This window comes from Ammospiza caudacuta, chromosome 17 (assembly GCF_027887145.1).
Source record: "Ammospiza caudacuta isolate bAmmCau1 chromosome 17, bAmmCau1.pri, whole genome shotgun sequence".
NCBI lineage: Eukaryota > Metazoa > Chordata > Aves > Passeriformes > Passerellidae > Ammospiza > Ammospiza caudacuta.
Genome location: NC_080609.1, coordinates 1,406,062 through 1,425,723, shown reverse-complemented (window position 1 = coordinate 1,425,723; position 19,662 = coordinate 1,406,062). Strand labels below are relative to the sequence as shown.

Genomic DNA, 19,662 nt, shown 5'->3' with positions numbered 1-19,662 from the left:
TTATCTCCAGCACAGCTAATTCTCTCAGGTACCAGATACCTTGCTCCATAGTGTTCCACTTGTCTCAGTGCACTAAAAGGTCATCTTTCCAAGGAAACCTTTCTCTCACATTTGACAGGAGTTGCGTCCAGAGGCTGAGATTTTCTGGTCCTTTCCCAATCCTGTGGTCAATACTTGCATGCCAGGACACGGATCCCAGTTGCAAAGTGTCACTACCATCTAATTTCATATCATGGGCCACGACAGCCCAGTATCAGAGCACCCAGGTCACCAGGGGCTCACCTGACTGGAGTGAGAAATCCTTCTGCATGGCTCACAGCTCACTCAGGGATAGGGTTTGGGTGATTATCTCTGGCCCTGTCTCTTCCTCCTGTTGTGAAGGCCCTGCTTCCTTTTCATCACTCACAACATGAACTGATTTGGTCTTGGATTTCTTCTTCTGAATACAGGCAACTGCTCTTAGCACAGGTTGCTCTTGTGGGTAAGCTGCAGTTTGAATGGCCATAGTATAGTGCCTACCGCTTTGCTTTCCTCCTCCTCCCTCTGAGGGTGCTGCATAAAAACAAGCAGTGTCCAATAAATAGTAGCCACGGTGCAGCACACGGTTGCACCTCTCTGGAACTGCCACAGCAATTCTCTTTCAAACACTTTATCAGGGCCCTGTAGTTGTTCAGGGGTGAACTTCTGAACCAGGAGTAGAGTACTCTTTCAAAAGCTGGCCCATTTTCTCCTACATGCCACACCACTAATGACTATCCATCCCAGGACATGTTTATGGACAACTTCCCTACGAATCTCTGTCCTAAATCTTAACACGGCGTACACTGGACAGAGGAAACCTATTAGACATATCAATGAGGGCATGCTTCCCAGGTCACAGTGAAACAGATCACTGTGGTGGATACATGGTGCATATATGGGAGCATATGCAGGGTTAGGTATCATACCCACATGAACAGACCAAGAAACACTAGAACCAGGGAGCTCTCTACCTAAAACACAAATGCTTAGACCAAAGTTATCTCAATCCTCTTGAGCCTTACCTTGGGCACCAATTAAATGTGGTGGCGTAACACCAGCAAAAAATTAAATGCCAAATAAGCCATGGCCCTTCTCCTGCCCCTTCCGGTAAGGGAGGGAGACGCGCAGAGAATATGGATTGAGATAATTTACTGAGAGCAAAAAGCAATGGAATAAGAAACAGCAATATGAATTTAAAAAAATATCCAAAACCAGAAAGTGCTTCAGCCACAAAAAATTAATTTTATGTGGCTGCTGAGACCAAAACCAAAATGGTGGTCCCCATAGGTTGTGTCCACATGACTTCCCCAGGTTCCCACATGCTGTTGCAAACAAAGGCAGCGTGGCAAGAGGCTTCCCGCCCCTCCCAGACCAAGACAACAAAAAACAACAGCAAACAGACCCTCCCCAAAACTGGGTCATCCAAGATGGATGCCCTGCTAGGCTCAGTTCCACACAAATGCCTGCACCATTGCTTCTACTGCTCTGCCATACTGGGCGTTGATCCTACAGGTTGCTGCCACTTCCCTGAAGTTCTGCTGCACTCCTTTTGGCCTGGCTTAGCTGGAATGGGCTTGGCTCGACTGGGCTTGGCTGGGCTCCCTTGGGCTGGACTGGGGGCCTTCCCTGCCCCCTGCCCACGGTCTCCCCATTAGTGCTGCCATTCAACATACATCAGTTCTGTGTTCTGCTGCTTTCCTTTCAGCACCATATCCCATAGTGTCTCAGAGAAAACAGAAGAGGGTGGATGGCAGGGGCAGAAGACAGAGTCTGCAGGGCTGATGCTGACAACCTCCCCATGAGAGAGAGCAAGGCAGAATGGTGCCCACTTAATGGGGTGTGTGTGTTTTCTCCACAAAAACAGTGATGATATAGGTGGCATAGAATAACTTAGATGCACCTACATGGTGCTAAGCACCACCCACCTCTGCAACCAGGACAACTGGAATTTCCAATTTTTCTGTAATTCACTAAGAAACTGAAAGTAAGTGTAAAAGAATTAAGATAGGGTCAAAATGAAAAAAACTATGAAAAAACAGGAAGAAAAGATGAAAACCATCTTTCCAAGTTCAGTACCACATCATTCTATTCCGCTTTCAGATAAGCTATTCTTGCTTCCTCATCAACATATTATCTGAGAAACAAATATGAGAGTTGATTCATTTGGAAGCAAAATAGCAATAATCAAAAAACGAAACAAACTTATAAAGAATAAATATTGCAGCTTTATCCTGTAGTATGACTCTTACCTTCATGAGCTCTTCTGCTTCTCCCTCGGGAGAAACTGCATGTAAAGACAACTGCAGAGTCTCTGTTATTACAAGTAAAACATCTCTTTCCTCCAGCAACAGGAGCTTTCGGACCAGACTGTCCGTAGACAATACCTGCCTTGTCTTCCCTTTCTCATTCACATAGTGCACAGAACCTGAAGGACAAATAAATCAGATGCAGATTTCAGTTGACACCTTTTAGCTACAAAAGCCAAAGCTGATGCTCTCTACCTTAATAAAACATTCCTCAAGTGCTGAAAATGTAAAAATAACAAAAATTCTTTCATTTTCTAGTTCCTCTCAGGATAGACAGTACCATAGCTGACCAGAGCAATAAACCAAAGCATATTTTTCCCCATTTAGAAGATCCAAAGGGGAATACTTTAAATAATTTTAAACTGCAAATAAACTTTCTGTATGAATGATAGCATCTGAAACCTTCAGTCTGAGAAAAAAAATCTGTGAAAGAAGAATGGCAGCTAAGAATTGGTTCAATTTACAGCATAGTTGAGATGATGGAAAACTGCAGACCTGAAGTTCTTCATTGCTTAGGAAACACTGCACCACACACCAAATTCAGCTTTAATCCATAATTTCACTGGCAAATGGGACAGTGTTTTTCTAAAAACACTGACTTTGGTAACTAATGCACCCACCAACATTTTAAAAGCCATTATAATGTCATTAAGTTGTACTACTCTATAACCATAGAACCACAGAATCATTAAGGGTGGAAAAGACCTCCAAAATCATCAAGTCCAACCTTTGACCAAGTAGCACCACACCCAATAACCATACAGTGAAGTGCCACATCTAGTCATTTTTGAACACTTCCTGGGATGATCACTCTACCACTGCCCAGGGCAGCCCATTCCCAGGCCTAACAACCCTTCCTGCAAAGAAATTCCTTCCACCAGTTTGCACAACTTGAAGCTGTTTCCCCTTGTCCTGCTCCCTGCTCCCTAGGAGCAGAGCCCAAATCCCCACCTGCCTGAACATCAGGGAGCTGTGCAGAGCCAGAAGGTCCTCCCTGAGCTTCCTTTTCTCCAAGCTGAGCCCCCCCAGCTCCCTCAGCTGCTCCTCATCAGACTTGTGCTCCAGACCCTATTCCAGCTCTGTTCCCTTCTCTGGACACACTCTAGCCCCTTAAGGTCTTTCTTGTCATGAGAGGCCCAGAATCCAGGTGCCCCAGCAGCATCCAGCACAGGGGGTGCTCACTGTGCTGGGCCTGTGGCCACTCTATGGCTGATCCAAGTCCTGTCCCACTGCTTTATTTTCTCCCTGCAATAAAACCCTGCATAGATATCCTCATCTTCTTAAATCACAGGACATTTTGGTTTTGAAAGAACTTTAAAAATTAATCTCTTTTTAATCCTCTTGCCAGGGGCAGGGACACCTCCCACTAGTCCAGGTTGCTCCAAGCCTCATCCAGCCTGGCCTTGAACGCTTCCAGGGATCCAGGGGCAGCCACAGCTTCTCTGGGCACCCTGTGCCAGGGCCTCAGCACTCTCACAGAGAACAATTCCTTCCCAATATCCCATCTAACCATGTCCTCTGGGAGTGGGAAGCCGTTCCCTTGTCCTGTCCCTGCAAGCCCTCCAAAGTCCCTCTCCAGCTCTCCCGGAGCCCCCTTAAGCACTGCAAGGGGCTCTGAGCTCTCCCTGAAGCCTTCTCTTCTCCAGGTTCCTCCCAGCCTAACTCTAGAGCAGAGGGGCTCCAGTCCATGAAGTATCTACATGGCCTCCTCCAGACTCATTCCAACAGCTCCATGTAACCCCTGTGGTGATAACCCCAGAGCTGGAGGCAATTCTGCAGGTGGGGGTCTCACCTGAGTGGGGCTGAGGTGCAAAATCCCCCCCTCCCCTGCTGCCCACACTGTGGGATCAGCCCAGCACACAGGGTATTTCTGGGAGTCAGCACACACAACTGGGGCATATCCAGCTCTCACTCACCAACACCTCCAAGTTCTTCTCAGGACATTTGTGAGTTAGAGCAGATCATTACTAGATTAAAAACTGAGTCCAAAACACATACACTCAAACCAACCCAAGCAATGAAGCTGCTCACAAGGAACAGTCAGACAGTATCATTTGATTGAAATTTGAGAAGTATGACAAGGAGGCTGTCTTGGGGTGACTTTATAATACTGTATCCCTTATCATCTACTTTATGCCCAGACACAGGTTCTGTAACTTTAAGCTAGGTCCGAGAGAGGGGAAGAAGCCGGGGGAATTCTTTCATCAGTTTGTGTTCAAACACAGACTCTCCCCCGCTCTTTCTCAGGAGAGAAGAGAGTTAAATTCTTCTCCTTGTAGCTAGCTTTATATGTTAGCTGAGTCAAGAAGTTTTTCCCGGGACTGTGGCTTCTTCTTCTGGAACTGTTCGGCTTTGCTCCAGCCCAGAACACCAGGCCATCACCTGGAGTCCCATGCCGCAGCCCAGAGGGGGGAGGCTGCAGGGACACCCGGCTCCAGACCTCGGGAGAAGCCAAGCAGGACTCTCAAATCCACCAGCTTTCTCCACAGCGAGAAGGTTTTCATATCTAATATTATTCATTCTTGTTCCCGTGCCGGCATGCACTCTCTGTGTTAAATAAACAGGTTTTTTCCCTTTTCTCCAAGAAATTCCTTTCGTCTGATGGGAAGAGGTTGTGCCACAAACCGGCCTTTTTTTCAGAGGAGATTCCCCTTTCAAGACGTTTCCTCCTGACTTGTCTCAACCCGAGGCAGAGGCCCAAGCCCAGGACAGCACCTGCAGGACACACAGCCTGTCCCTAGATGGGGCTCTGCACCATCACAACAGCGGCTTTGAAGGTGAGGACGGAATGGGCACAGCTTCCTAAAGCTTCTCCCCCTGTATCTTTATGAAGCACCTTGTGTCCATTTTCCATTTAAATGGTACCCTTCTAGTAAAGAGGCTTGTATTCACACATTAAAAGAAGGTACACTGCAAACCAACCACGCAGCTGGCCCATGCCCCTCCTGCAAGCCGTACTGGTGTAAACAAGGGGTGTCAATTTTGGTACAACACTGAATCAAATTGTAACAGAGCTGCAGAACCAGCATAACTGAAACGTTTTCAGAACAGTTAACATTTGAATCAACAGGATGACTCGAATCACCTACCAGAAACACCCATTATGCAACTTCTCACACACATTTTGGCTCCAGTTCAGAGAGAGCAAATTACAGAGAGATGGCATCACAAAAAAATTTGGGGTGGGAAGAAAGTTAGCTTAGAGAAAACTAGTACCCAGAAGACTAAAAAGGATAGGAAAAGACAGGGAAGAGTAAAAGGCAAGGAAGAGGAAAATACAGAGAAGAAATACTATTAGGCAGCAAACTAAACAAAACAGATTCTCAGACTTTTTGTTGGTCTGTAAGACTAAAGCATCATTTCAAAGCATGAGAAAAAATTGAAAAGAAAATTGAGAATTTAAGACGTATGCTTTAGCAGAATTTGCCTATTTATAGAAAAAAGAACACATGCATTATTTTGAGGCTTTGCACAAAAGCTAATTTTATCTACACTTGTGTGTTAGAGATTGTTTTCCTCATACCCACTTCTTTGGAACCTGACTAACCCAGTACCTCTGGTACCCTTGTGAACAAAACCATCCTGAAGATAAGATTTTAGTAGTTTTATTCATTTCTTACCAAACATTCTACAACTCCTATAGAAGACTCTACCCTATTGAATATATGAATATGAGGGATATATGAATATACCCCAAGACTATCATGCACTGGGCTATTTTGAAGCTCTAAGGAAACAACTTCCCAGCCAAATGGAAAAGTGGTTTTGCTCTTACCATCTGCCAAAGTGATAAAGAAGGAGAGTCCTTCCTGGACTGCTGTTTTCAGAGGTGGTCCTATTCCAGCTTTCTTCCAGTTAAACATATCCAAGGCTTTCTCATCACCACTCACAGCTGCTTTTGCCAGCTGTACAAAGTCCCTGAAAAGAGAGATACTTCATTCCTAATTCTTTTCATAACTGTAGGTTCAGTCTCAAAGAATGGATGAGAAGTTAATAAAGCATATTGTATAAAGAGAACAAATATTTCATACACTGATTGAAAAAAGGGCGGATTCAAAAAAATACAAAACAAAATTTCAATATTAGTTTTCATTTGCATTATTTCACCTTTTTTTCAAAACACATCATTATTTTTTCAGAGATGTGAAACAGAAAAGCCCAGACAAGGAGGACTATTATTTTTCAGTACAGCTGCTTCCCATTTCTTGCTTGGAGACGAAAAAAATAATAATGTTTAAGAACTGACTTTTAATTATTTTTGACAAGAATATAATGATAATTGTGTTTCCAGTGTGTTTATGGCTTTCCACAATCAGCAATATTGCTAATTAGAAGAACGAAGACAGAAGAGTCAACAGCAACCAACAGACGATGTGGAGAAGAGAAAGAAGAGCAGTTACTGCACACAGGACACAGAGCCAGCTATCAGAGCGGGAGAAGAGCTTGGAAGTATAGGGCAGTTAGGAAAAGAACATTTTTATATATTTTTAAATAGTCTATTTGTGGGTAGGACTTTCTTTCTGTGGAACAAGACAAAGACTTGGTCTATCAGAGCTCTGATGGGGCCAATACTCACTCACTAGGAGGGGGTGGCCAAAAGACACAGTGCCACAAGCATTTCCCATACTCCTGCTTAACCAGGGCAGGACCCTGCACTCTGCCCCGATGGTCCATTTTCCACAGACACAAGACACCGTGCTAGAAAAAGACAAGTTAATTCATTACCCTTTGCACACAGATGAGAATTCAGACTCAAGCTAATCACTGCACATAAAAATAAATGTTTTATTGATGGAGCAACACCCTTCCTTTTGTTTAGTTGACACATACAATTACACCCACTTAAAACTAAGCCACAGGGAATCAAAGCTATCTTTAACATTATATTATTTGCTCCCTTAAAATCAAATTATCTAAAGAAAGCTTATTGGCCCTATCCTTTTTTAGTTAAATCACACTGCCAGAGCAATTACATGGAACAGTCTTATTTTTCTTCTGCAAGCAGCAGACGTAAATATTTGTCTTGATAATGTCCTTTCCACATTCTTTCTTGAAAGTAGTCTGATAGCTTATTTTTTAGCAATTGAAATAAAGGATAGCAGAGCATATGCATCCCTCAGTAAGTGTATACAAAACTGATGTAGATGAGCATGGGTATATGATTAGACATGTAAAGTCACAGGGTGTAGAAAGACTAAGGGCAGAATTTTTTAATTTCTGGAGCTTTCCTCCTCTTTCGGAGTAGACATTCAAGAGCTTACTTTTAGAAAAATCAAGAACTTACTTTTAGAAAAATAATCTAGTAACTAGAAAAATCATATATGCTAAAGAAAGGAAGTCTGATTAGCTAATTAACTCAGTGGTCAACACAGGCCAGCCCTTGAGCCTGGCACAGGTGCTGACATAACTCACACCCTGCAGTGGCAGCTCAGGAGCAACAAACCCCTGGTGACTAAAAAGTGTGGAGACAAATTCCAACAAACTGATTTACAGTATATCCTCACAGTTGGAATGCGAAGAAGATTATTTATTGTTGTTGTTATGCTAGTATTTATGAAACCAAATTGCATTTAGGAACGTTCCATGTAAGCACTACATAAAAAAACCCAGCAACAATTTTCAATATCAAATTCAATCTCATTTTATTTCATTAAGATAGAGAACCATAAAGTGGTATTAGAATTCGCTCTATTTTTATTTATTGTTTTCAATGAAGTATCATCCTTTTCCTGGAAGTGGCAGCAATGGTCACTTATTCTTCACAATTCTAACTAGAAGCCACACAAGATGCAGCTGAGGCCTTCCAAAGTAACATTTCTTTCTGTTTTTCCTAAGATTCAAACTTCTAACTTCTTTTCAACGGTAAGATGGCAAGAGTTATACCGTCCAAAACTGTTTATTAAGTGCTATGTGTCTGCAGGTTAAAGAATGCCACTCAGCTGTGCAACTGTGACACTGCTGTACTCCTGTCCCAAGAGGATACTTGCAGTTCATAAAATGTTTGTTAGTTACCTCTGAACATCACAGGATCCTATGAACCAACCTTGTTGGTTCCTCCTCTCACTCTGCCATCAGCTTTATATGCCACCAATTTCCAAGGATCCCAACTAAAATCACCTGCACCATTCATAAGCTGGAGGAAAAGCCTGCAGCTTTCTAAAGCTGCTGACCTTCGTTCCACCTCCTTCTAGATATTCCAGCCTGTATCCAGATAACTGACTTGCACAATCTCAATTCTTAGTTAGAAGCACAGGAGATTGGAAACAAAAAAGGCTCACTACCTCTCCTAAGTCACACTGGAAAGGATGCAGAACTCATCTGTTTTCAAATTATATTTTTAAAGGACACAGGACATTGACCTTATCATCTATCTAAATGTCCTTTCCAAATGGAGATATTCTCTGATTCCATCCTGTAACTTCCCAATAATTTTTAAAAACATAAAGCTTTAGTTACTTGGTATGAAAGCAATTTGCCTTACAAATAGGCTTTCATTATAGAAAGCACCTAGATCCTCTGTGTGATCAAAACGTGGAAATCACTCATGTTCTTTTTACTTAAAACAAAATAAAAGCTTCTGATTTTCACAGTATCCTATTCCAACTTTATGAAGTTATTTTCAAATAATTTTCTTGCATTTCAGCATGTACAATGACAGAAATCCTAGTGAAGGTAGAATCACAGAATACACTCAGCTGGAAGTGACTCCCACAGATCACCAAGCCCAACTCCTGGCCTGCACAGACAACCCAACAATCCCACCCTGTGCCCGAGTGCTTGTCCAAAGGCTCCTGGAGCTCTGGACGCCTTGCAGCTCTGAGCTGTCCCTGGGGAGCCTTTCCAGTGCCCAATCAGCCTCTAGCTGAAACAGAAACTTAATCAGGATCCAAATATTTATCTTATTTCTAAAGAATTTCCTCTAATATAAGCAGAACATGATCCTGGCAGCGCTCACCTAATGGAAGTTTCCTAAAAATAAACCCTCATGGGAAAAATATTAAAAATAAACATATAAACTATTGGACAACATGTAAGAAATGAAGAATATCTGTGCTACACCTCAGAGCATGGCATAGTGACACCGGTTTGAAATAAATTTGAAAAGTATTTGTAAGTTCTGTCTATATCAATGTATTGGCTCATTATGATTAAGGCCTCAGCTACACTGAGATGTGTCCATCTTTTGCCTGGGAAGAACTTTCTCTTTTCTAAAAAAGAAGATGATAAATTCTCTTTTTACTCAATTTTGAATTTCTGCATTTCTGTCAAATGTAGCAGCAGAACTTTACAAACAATGAATAAAAATAACCTTTCTTCCCAATAAGAACATTGGGAATTCTAACATATAGGTAAGAGCAGAACTGAAATTCTTGGGCAAGCTCAAGTTTGAATCAGGGAAAATACAGGGAAAAAAATGCATTTTTTTCTTCATTTGCTGACTCAGGAACTGGCAAAATCAGAATCTTCTATGAATACTTAATCCTGAATATTCAATAGCTACTTTCTCACTTCACTATGTAAAAGGGGAACCAGTTCATCAAGAAATAGTGTGTCACATTTCCCAATACAATCAATGTGACACAATACTAAAGCATTCATAAAACCAGAAAAAGAGGGATTAACATGGGTTTCCTGTGAGCACTGCTCTGCACTCAGAATGGATGAATATGTTGTAGCTGGAATTTGTTTCTCAACAGCTATTCTTGAGTCTGCCCTAAAACTTGTGCATGGACAGGAGCAAAAGAATTCAAATGGTCTATACCTCAATTACTCCATCCATGAAATAGCCTTAAACCTTCATCAATGCTCAGCACTCACTGAGATCCAACACAATTTTATTTAAAGAAAAATTATAGAATGGCAATTTTTTAATTGTAGAATAATATTGTAGAAAAAATTAAAACACTACGACTTTATTTTATTCCCTATCAGTTTTAATTGTACCTAAGGAAAAGAAATTTCCCTCCCACACAAGTCTCCCTTCCCCATTGATCTCCTTTCCATGATCTTTTCCTATTACAGAGCTTCCAAGACTGTGTTCCACATCAAACCCATATGGCATTTCAGCTACTCACCCCATCCCCAGACACAAGGCAGGTACCACTTGTACTCCAGCTCAGGACTGTGATTTTGGCGCTGTGATTTGGGGGTACAGTGTGCTGCTCCTTGTCTTGTTTGTTCAGTATCAGAACTCCTCCTGTCTCCCATCCTGATGCCAGAATGGGTCTGGAAGGGTGCCAGGCAAGTAATGTGACCTGAAAGCTTCTCTCAGCATGGCAATCAGGCACATGTTCTCCCTGCAAACAAAAATCAGTGGGAGCTCAGTCCAGCGGAAACTCAGCAACCAAACCTTCCAATTCATAGCCCAGTCAATATCAAGCTTTCTCTCCCATATAAAGGATATAAGAAGGCTTCAAGCATATTTCAAAGTAAAAAAAAGTTCCAGCTATTGAAAAAGAACAAAGCACATCACTAAGGACATAGAATAATCTAATGCTTCAACAGCTCTTAAAGGCAGATCCTCCTTTAGACATGGTTCACAAGAACATTTCACGCAAATCATTTAACCTCTCTAAGTATTTCTTTTTCCGTTTTTTAAACTTGGAAAACAATTTTTCAGAATACACTTTGAAAAGTACACATTTTATAGGCTATTGTATTAAGAGAGATGTTTCAGTAAGTCTGCTGCAGACTTAGATACTTTTAGTGCTACTTCTCTAAAATTATGCAAACCAAAGTCTTACACAAGGCTCTCATGTAAAAGTTAGAGTATGCAAAAGAAATATCTGTCTACAGGCAGAAAACCAGTTCAGTCTTGAGGTGGTAGAGTGATTTGTTCAGTTTCCATTTCTTAGTATGTTCTACTCACTTAAGAGTTAAAAAGCAGCAGCATGCGTTCATTTACATACAAGTCTGAAAATCTCACACTATGAGAAGAAAAACCTAATCAGTAATCATCACAAACAAGACTTATAGACTGCAAACATCAAATTTCAAAAGAAAGATCAATTTAATTTATGAAGATCTTTTTAAAAATACATATAATGAGTGGCTGATGAATCTGTCATGTTCCATATAGCACAGGACACAGACAGTAATTAAAACCCAGAGATATTTCAGGAGGATATGTAAGCCTGCAAAAACAGAGATTAAAAATGTGAAGTTTTAAATTAGAACAATGATAAAGGTTGCTGAGAGAAGCTGTGTGACTTCTCACACATCTCATGTCTCTGGAAGTGTTCAAGGCCAGGCTGGATGGGGCTCAGAGCAACTTGGTCTATGGAATGTGTCCCTGCACGGCAAGTGGTTGGGACAAGATGATCCTAAAGGTCCCTTCCAATCTAAACCATCCTGCAATTCTGTGACTCTGCATCAAGAGCAAAAGCAAAGTTGTTGATTTTTCACCTGTTCCAGGTAGATATCCACACAGCCCCCACCTGCTGTGCTGATAGAAGCAACTGCCAGGAGTGGATGAAGTGGGTGCCATGCTATATGGGAAGGGGAGGCAACAGAATCAGGAGCATCTGTTCGATGATCCACGTACACAGCCATAAAAACAGGAGCTGTCTCAGACTGCACACCTGTACAAGGAATAAAAACATCTCTATCAGGTTTGCTTATGCAGATAATACATATACACTACATATATGCTATTTATATTGAATTTATGCACTGTATATAATGACATATATACGGGTTAAAACAAGAGGGAAAATAAAACTACAGCATTATCTTGTTGCATATACTACATGACATGACAATGTCAGAGTGGCATTTAAAAATAAATGGAGAAACACTGAGCCTCCCACTCTGTAGAGTCCCAGTGTGCATAAGCCAGTACCAAGTCTCTCACCAGTGGCTTGTGCTGGCCTACTTCAAAGGACTCTGAAATAACTCAGTATTTACCAGAAAGCTACTTCCAGCAGCTTCATTTCCATAGATGTTAATTAATGTACAAACTGAACTCTTTTATGTTAAGTCTCATGTCTCAGCTTTCAAAGTAAGTTTCAACAGTTGTCACCACTGCAGAGCTTGTACTGTTGAAATCACACTATCTGCTATTGATATTGGAACTGTTACCAACATTTGAATGAAAAAAGTAAGTGCTGATGTTGCACAGTAAAGAACATGAGAACCAAACCCTTTTCAGTGTTGTGGGTCAGAAATCAAGGGCATCAGTAATAACTTGTAATAATTTATACACAGAAATGGTCTTTGGATTTGTGTCATGGGATCCAGTCAGCTCAGTTTCAAAACAAAACCAGCTGGACCGAAACACCTCAAATTCCTCAAATAATCAGTGAGTCATAGAGTTCAGTGGGTCAACTGGCCCAGCCTCCCTGCACAAGCAACGTCTTCCCAGAGCACATGGCATAGGATTGTGTCCAGACAATTCTGGATATCCCCAATGAGGGAGACTTCACATCCTCTCTGGGGCAGCCTATTCAGTGCTTAATCAGCCACACAGTAAAGATATTTAGATGAAACTTCCCATGTTCCAGTTTCTGCCCATTGCCTCTAGAGCCACTGCTGAGCCCCATGGAGCACAGCCTGGTCCATTCTCCTGAGCTTTTCCTGCAGACACTGACAGACAGGGATGAGGTCAGACAGGGATGAGGTCCCCTCTCAGCTGTCTCTTCTCAAGGCTCAACAGGCCCAGCTCCCAGAACTGGACACAGTGCTCCAGATGTGCTTCACCAGGGCTGAAGAGAGGGGCAGGATCCCCTCCCCAGCCCACTAACACTGCCTTTCCTCACCCACCCCAGCATCCACCAATCGTGGCCCCAGGGCACACAGCTGGTCAAGGACAGCTGGTGACCCCCAGGTCCTTCTCCACAGAGATGCTGCCTAGCAGGGCAGTCCCCAGCCTGGACTCGTCCATGGGATTACTCCTCCCCAGCTGCAGAATCCTGCCAGGACCCGGTGAAAAACAAAACAAGATCCCCAAGAAAGCAACACAAATGAACATACACACAAAAAAGCCCCCAAGCATGAAATGTTTAAAAGACTTCTGTGACACTTAAGGGGAAGAGATGTTTTCTTCTGCACAGGTAAACCATGAGTTCAGAATCCACAGGCACACACATGCTCAGCAGTGAGCCACCAGCATGTAAAATGGGCATCAACAGACTCTTAAGGTCTCTTTTCTTTAAATCTTCTGTCAGTGCCTCAAATAACTAATTTGCCAGGCACTTAATTTAGGAAGGTAGGCAACTCTGTTCAGTAAATTGGGAGTTCTGTATCTTGCCGCTGACACATACAAGGAACAACAACAACTACTGGATATGAGAGCAGACAAGAGCAGTCACCCTAAGGACAAGCCATTTCATCTTCCAACAAGATCCACGCACTTTTATCTGTACAATCCTTCAAAATCCTCAGCATTCCCAAAGTGGCATTGCATGGTCCAGTTTTATCACCACTCAAAAAAACCCAAAAAACAACTAACAACCATTCAAATAAAATTTGGAGTGTTTTTCATCTTGATTTCATGTATTTTAAAAGTTTTCTTACATCTCCAGTACTGTTCCAGAATTCTGTGCCCATACTACTGCTTTACTCCTTATTTTATCTGTTTCATTTTCCTCTAAGAGAGGAAGGATTTAGTCCATATTTGACTATAAGCTTTAGATGGGCTCAAAATTTGAAATAATAAAGAATTTCACTTCAGATTAAAACAAAAATGTAAGATGTCTAAATGAAAACAAAGCTACATTTCATATAAAATAACAGTTTTATCAAGCCATACAGTTGTAATGTCTTCTCTATAGACACCATTTTCTACTTTTAGTTGTTCCTTGCATCTGTATTTATTAATATTACTTATTATTATTCAGATATTTCAGTCCCATTCAATGACAGAAGTAAGTTTATCAAGCTTCCAAACTGCATCTCTTGTTCAATTCATTAATTTAACTTTTGGAATTAACAGACAGCAAGAAAAAATTTTCAACCAAAACTGTGTAAATTTAAAATGGCAGACTGGCACTTACTAAAACAAGACTCAGTGATACTGTTGGGTAAATTATGGACAACCCCAAATATAAAATACTCTTCACCATCAGAGTAACTACACAGAGCTGTGCAGCAGACTGCTACACACAAATAAATAAATGGCTTACATAAGTGGATTACTCAATGGTGTAAAAATATTTGAACCAATATTCATTTTCTTGCTATGATCTTGGGAGTTCATTACTCACATATTACTACTAGCTCATGTATTTAAACTGTAGCTTTGACAGCTGTCTCTTCAAAAAAGTCTTCAAAAAATAAAAAGAAAACCAAGTAACACCACCTCGACAAACTATCCGGCATGTTCTATTTTTCCAAGGTTTCAAAAAAAAAAAATTTCTGAAAAAGTTAACCATTTTGTATTTTAGAATAGAACATGAACAAGCTCCCACACTTGATCTCAAAGATCAAATTAGATACATCTGACAGACACTTTTGAAACAGCCCACAGGCAATTCTTAAAAATGGTTAGACCTCATGGAATCTCAGCATGGTTTGGAAGGGACCTTAAGCTCATCCAGTTCCAACCCCTGCCATGGGCAGAGACTCCTCACACTATCCCAGGCTGCTCCAAACCCTGGCCAACCTGGCCTTGGACACTTCAGGGATCTGAGGGCAGCCACAGCTTCTCTGGGCACCCTGTGCCAGGGCCTCAGCACCTTCACAATAAAACTTTTCTTCTCACAATAAAACTTCTTCTGCCAGTTTAAACCATTAGTTCTTCATCCTGTCAATACATGCCCTGGTAAGAAGTCTGTATCCATCTTTCTTACAAGATCCCACGAAGTTCTTTTTAAGACAACTTCCTTGTCCAGCCATCCAGAAGCCACCCTGACAATCACTCTCACAGTGCCTGAGCGGGGACCAAGGCCCCTGTGCAGCTACACCTCCACAGTCAAACCAGCTTTCCTTACCAGCTCAACCACAGCCTTCTCATAGCAGTCTCAGATGTCTGGATCATTAAAATAATTTCATTTTGGTGCAATAACAAAATTACAGCTCAAACTGGTAATTCCAAGGAGGAATGTCAAACAAAGGATCCCCCGGGCTTTTACACCCTTTCAGTTTAAGGGCAGGGAAGGTCTGGGGCTTGTCAGCTGCTGCTGAGTGCCTCTGAGTGTCCCTGGCTGGGCCACAGGTCCCCATGCCCTGCGTTATGCAGCCGGCAGTTCACAGCCTCTTGCTCTGGCCACCCAAAGCTCAACCTGCGGCTTGCACTGCAACTGCACCCTACAGACAACACTGCACTACACTGCAGACAACATCAACGACTGCAAATGACAGCAGCGAGCCAGAACACCGGCACATATTTCACAAAATAATATCAACGATCAGGAAAAAAAAAATATATGCTATTCTGTCTTTGGGGACAGTGCTTTAAAAGCTGCTTTTATGTTCTGTCACAGTGTTATCAGCACATTTCATCGAGGTTGACAGCAACTTGGTTTGCTGTACCTGTGGAGCTGAGGACTCACCGGCCTCCCAGTCACCACACAAATGGTGAAAGGGGTCTCTGTCCAAGTTGCCTTAACAAGATTCTCTGGCAAGGCTCCCAAAGCAAAGGCCCTTCCTTTAACCTCTACCTATGAGAAATGCTGGTTGTAAAATTTGAAATTGTTTAAAAGAGCCAGCGCCAGGAAAAAAAAAAAAAAAAAAAAAAAGATAATACAAAACTGCTCTGTGCTACAAAAAGATGGCTAATGACTATGTACAATCTTTTCTAACCAGTAAAACAGATGAAGCAAAAACCCGGTTGAATCCCGCACCCGCACAGAGGGAGAAGGGGTGGGGAGCCTGTGCCAGGTAGAGCCCAGGCTGCTGCTGCCGTGGGCAGCTCCTGGAGCGGACCGAACCCTGCGCGTGTCCCCCGTCCGGGCCATGATCGCCACTCGCCGGCACAGAACAAGGGGCTCCACAAACTCCACGGCTCCGAGAAGACAAACACGCGGGCCGCGCCACCACATTCTCGCCCGCGGGTGGATTCGGCCGCCCCCGCCGCCAGCAGCTCAAGCGCCCCTTACCTCCGGCTGACCGCGATCAACCCCTCTGTCGCGGGCCGGGCCCAGATACAACCATGAAGAGCCGGCCGACACGCCGCGGGCTGCTGCGGGTAGAGCCCGCTCTCCCCGCTCTCCCCCGCCGCCGCGCTCACCGGCCCCGCCGCAGGCCGCACTCCGCGATGCTTTGCGTTACCCCGACAACGGGGAGAGTCGGGAGCGGAAATAGCCGAGTCGAGCCGAGGAGTGACGGGAACGGCCGAAGCCATTCGGCGGCACACGAAGAGTGGCGGAAATTGACGAGCACAGCGCGTTCGGCGGCCGTCCCGCTGCGCTGTCCCCGACGGTCTCAGAGGCGTCTTCGGGGTTTGGTGGCTTGGCCTGTGAGGAGTATTTTCTGGCGCAGGTGATGGACTGTGCCGCCGTCCTGAAAATCGAGATCCTTCCCCAAACCCTCCCGATCCCCAACGCTATCAAGCACCTGCTGTGACGGAGTGTGACCCAGCTGAACCTCCGCGATATAGAAATGTATATCGTAACCATATTGAAGTGTACCGCCCGGAGCTCAGCGGCTCTTTCAGAGTTTTGGGGGGGAAAGCTTTTAACTTAACGACTATGTCTTTCAAATGAAGATAACCCGTGAAGCCCTCCTACCACCCCACACCGCTCAGCACCAGGTACAGCCCAGCTCCATGCCCGGCTCCCGCCCCCATCGGGCCTGCAGCCAGCCCGAAGAGCCAGGCTTGCCTGACACCTTCAAAAGGGCTGAAAAAATTCAAGACCAAATCCTCACAGCACTGCCCTACCCATAGTCATTTGTAATTCCTCTGAAGTCTCAACACTTCAGTGCAAGCTGATGAAAAGCAGCCACACCTGGTACAGCTACAACAAGCAGCTCCTGTATATTTCGAGGTTGACTGGCCATGTGTAATGTGTCATTTATGTGGTGTTTATAAGTTTCCTTTCCCAAATACGCAGGGACTCTGCGTATTTGAAAGAAAAAAAAAAAAAAAAAACCACAAAAAAACAACAACAGCACCAAAAAAAAACCCCAAAAACACCCCACAAAATAAAAAAAAAAAAAAAAAAAAAAAAAAAAAAAAAAAAAAACTCTGATTTGGTAGCAAGTAGAAAAAAAGTACACAGTGAAAGACACACAGTACATTGAAACACACTGTATATCGGTAGAATTATGGGCAACATTCAGGTAGAGAGGCAAAACACTGGCTTTAGACCTTGTTACATGCCAGCAACTCCCATAGACCAGAGCAGCAGAACTGACAAAGTCCTGTTTCCTGGAGTTTTATATCTTCTCTCTCTACAAGGCATCAGCTCTAACAATCATTTATGGCATCTCTTCGTGGTGGATTCCTTGAACATGCAATAGCCCAGTTGGCTCACTCAGATGCCAATCCCCGAGTCAGAAATTCATCCCTTGCCTCTGCCCAGCCAATCGTTCTCACTGTAGCCTTGAGTTCACCAGATTAGAAGTTCAAGATTTGAGCAGACCACGTGCAGATGCCTTGCTGTCTTAGATAACCAAGTTGTCATGGAAACTACTGCAACTACATGATACACTCAAGTCAAAAACATACACCCAGCTGAAACTTCAAAAAATCATCTAGTCTGTCATCCCTTTCTGGGCTGGAATAAAAATAGTCTGAACAACCCACTTGAGTCTCTGTTCAAGTGAACACTTTGCAGCTCTCAGAATTGGCTGGTTTCAATGTTGCACAATATTTTTCCCAATAACTAAATTACATATTCCTACTTGTGCAGGCTTAAGTAGGGCATTAAGTTTTCCTGCCCTTCAATATTCAACAGAGAAGCCCTGTTTCTATGATAAATAGACAAGTGAATGTGGACTCCTATGATCTTAACATCTTCCCTTCTACTCATAAAGTCACATAACCACAGATTGGTTTGGGTTGAAAGAGGCTTTAAAAATCATTTAGTTCCAAGTCCCTGGTATCATAAAAGACAGCTCCAAATCCCTTAAGTCCCAGGACTGGCTGCAGTAGTGCAGTTGCTCACAGCCCATTTCCTCCCTTCCCCTAAGGGCTTGACCTCACACCCCAAGAAGAAAACAAAGTTGCATGACTAGGTGCTTCCTTATTCTGTAATCAATATGGGATTAACAATAGCAGTCTGTCCTTCCATTTAAATCCTCTTACATGCACGGGAAAGAACTGCTTTAGAAACACAAAGATCATCCATTATTGTCTGCCAGAATAAACAATTTCAGAGCCTTTTAAGAATAAATAAATTATTAATGAAATCTGCTAGCTTCTAAGTAATCTAAAAGGAAAATACAGAACATTCACTATATTGGTGACTTTTACACATAGGATCTTTGGAAAAAGTACTTCCATGTTATAATTTGCAATGATCATGCACATTAGATTCAAAATTTTAAAAAAATAACAAATGTAAAGTATTAACTTTGTCCTTCTGCTGAACAGTTCTGCATTGCTTGCTCTATTTTCTAGTCAAAATGCAATTTGCTATTCATACTTTAAAATACACAGGATGTGGGACAAATCCAAGTTAATGTTCTTGCCTGGCCTAGAAAACCGTGACAACAAACACTGGAAGATTATTTGCATTTTGTAGCTGTGCAGGTCTGTAAAACCAGAATTGCGAGGAAGGGCCATGATCAAAACTGAACAAATGGAAGCTCAAGTGTCTTTTGGCGTCTCACCCTACCCCCTGCCTCTCAGCTCTTGTCCAACTCCTTTCCAGTCAGCTTTTCTCTCACAAACATTTAGACACATGAGCAATTTCACCCCTTAACAGTCCACTGGAGGCAATGAGGCCATTCAAGCATGGAAAGTTATTTACATACAGAGAATGGAAACCTTCATCTGGAGAGCTGAACATAACTGCACATCTCTCTGCAAAGCACTATGGAAATACATGGTGTTATGTTTGCTTAATTATCTTATCATAAAAAAGTTAAACAATATTAAAAGTAGTAACAATTTTAATTGAATAGTCAAAATAAAAAATATAAAATTGGATACAATATAATTCTATTAAAATAAGGGATAACTTGGTTCTAATAATAGCGCATAAGCAAAAACAACTGCGGGGTACGGAGGGCTGAGTTCAATGACTTTTGCTACTTCACGTACAAGCTTGTTAAGTAAAAGTCACCTTTTATATGCTATGTGTCAATTCTATTTCTTCCTATTTTCGGTTCGTCACTTTTCTGTCTCTGCCTTCATTACTACTTTTATCACGCATGCGTCATCACTTGGTTTGGTGGTCACACAAAAGTCTTTGGGGGTCATCACTGATGAAGGCCCTGTAGTCTTCTTCGT

The 19,662-nt window shown here is 42.6% G+C and overlaps 1 protein-coding gene across 1 annotated transcript in view; it reads right to left on the bottom strand.

Moving 5' to 3' along the window:
- The window catches only part of IFT140 (intraflagellar transport 140), an 83,091-nt gene extending 66,203 nt beyond the window's left edge, over nt 1-16,888 (bottom strand). Inside the window, exons 1-6 of the mRNA XM_058816382.1 lie at nt 16,821-16,888; nt 11,733-11,908; nt 10,403-10,624; nt 6,904-7,025; nt 6,103-6,245; nt 2,271-2,446 (exon numbers count right to left, since the gene is read on the bottom strand). Coding sequence (XP_058672365.1) covers nt 2,271-2,446; nt 6,103-6,245; nt 6,904-7,025; nt 10,403-10,624; nt 11,733-11,879 — 810 coding nt within the window. The 5' untranslated portion in view covers nt 11,880-11,908; nt 16,821-16,888. The remainder of the gene's footprint in view (nt 1-2,270; nt 2,447-6,102; nt 6,246-6,903; nt 7,026-10,402; nt 10,625-11,732; nt 11,909-16,820) is intronic.
- Between the last annotated feature and the right edge of the window lie 2,774 nt (nt 16,889-19,662).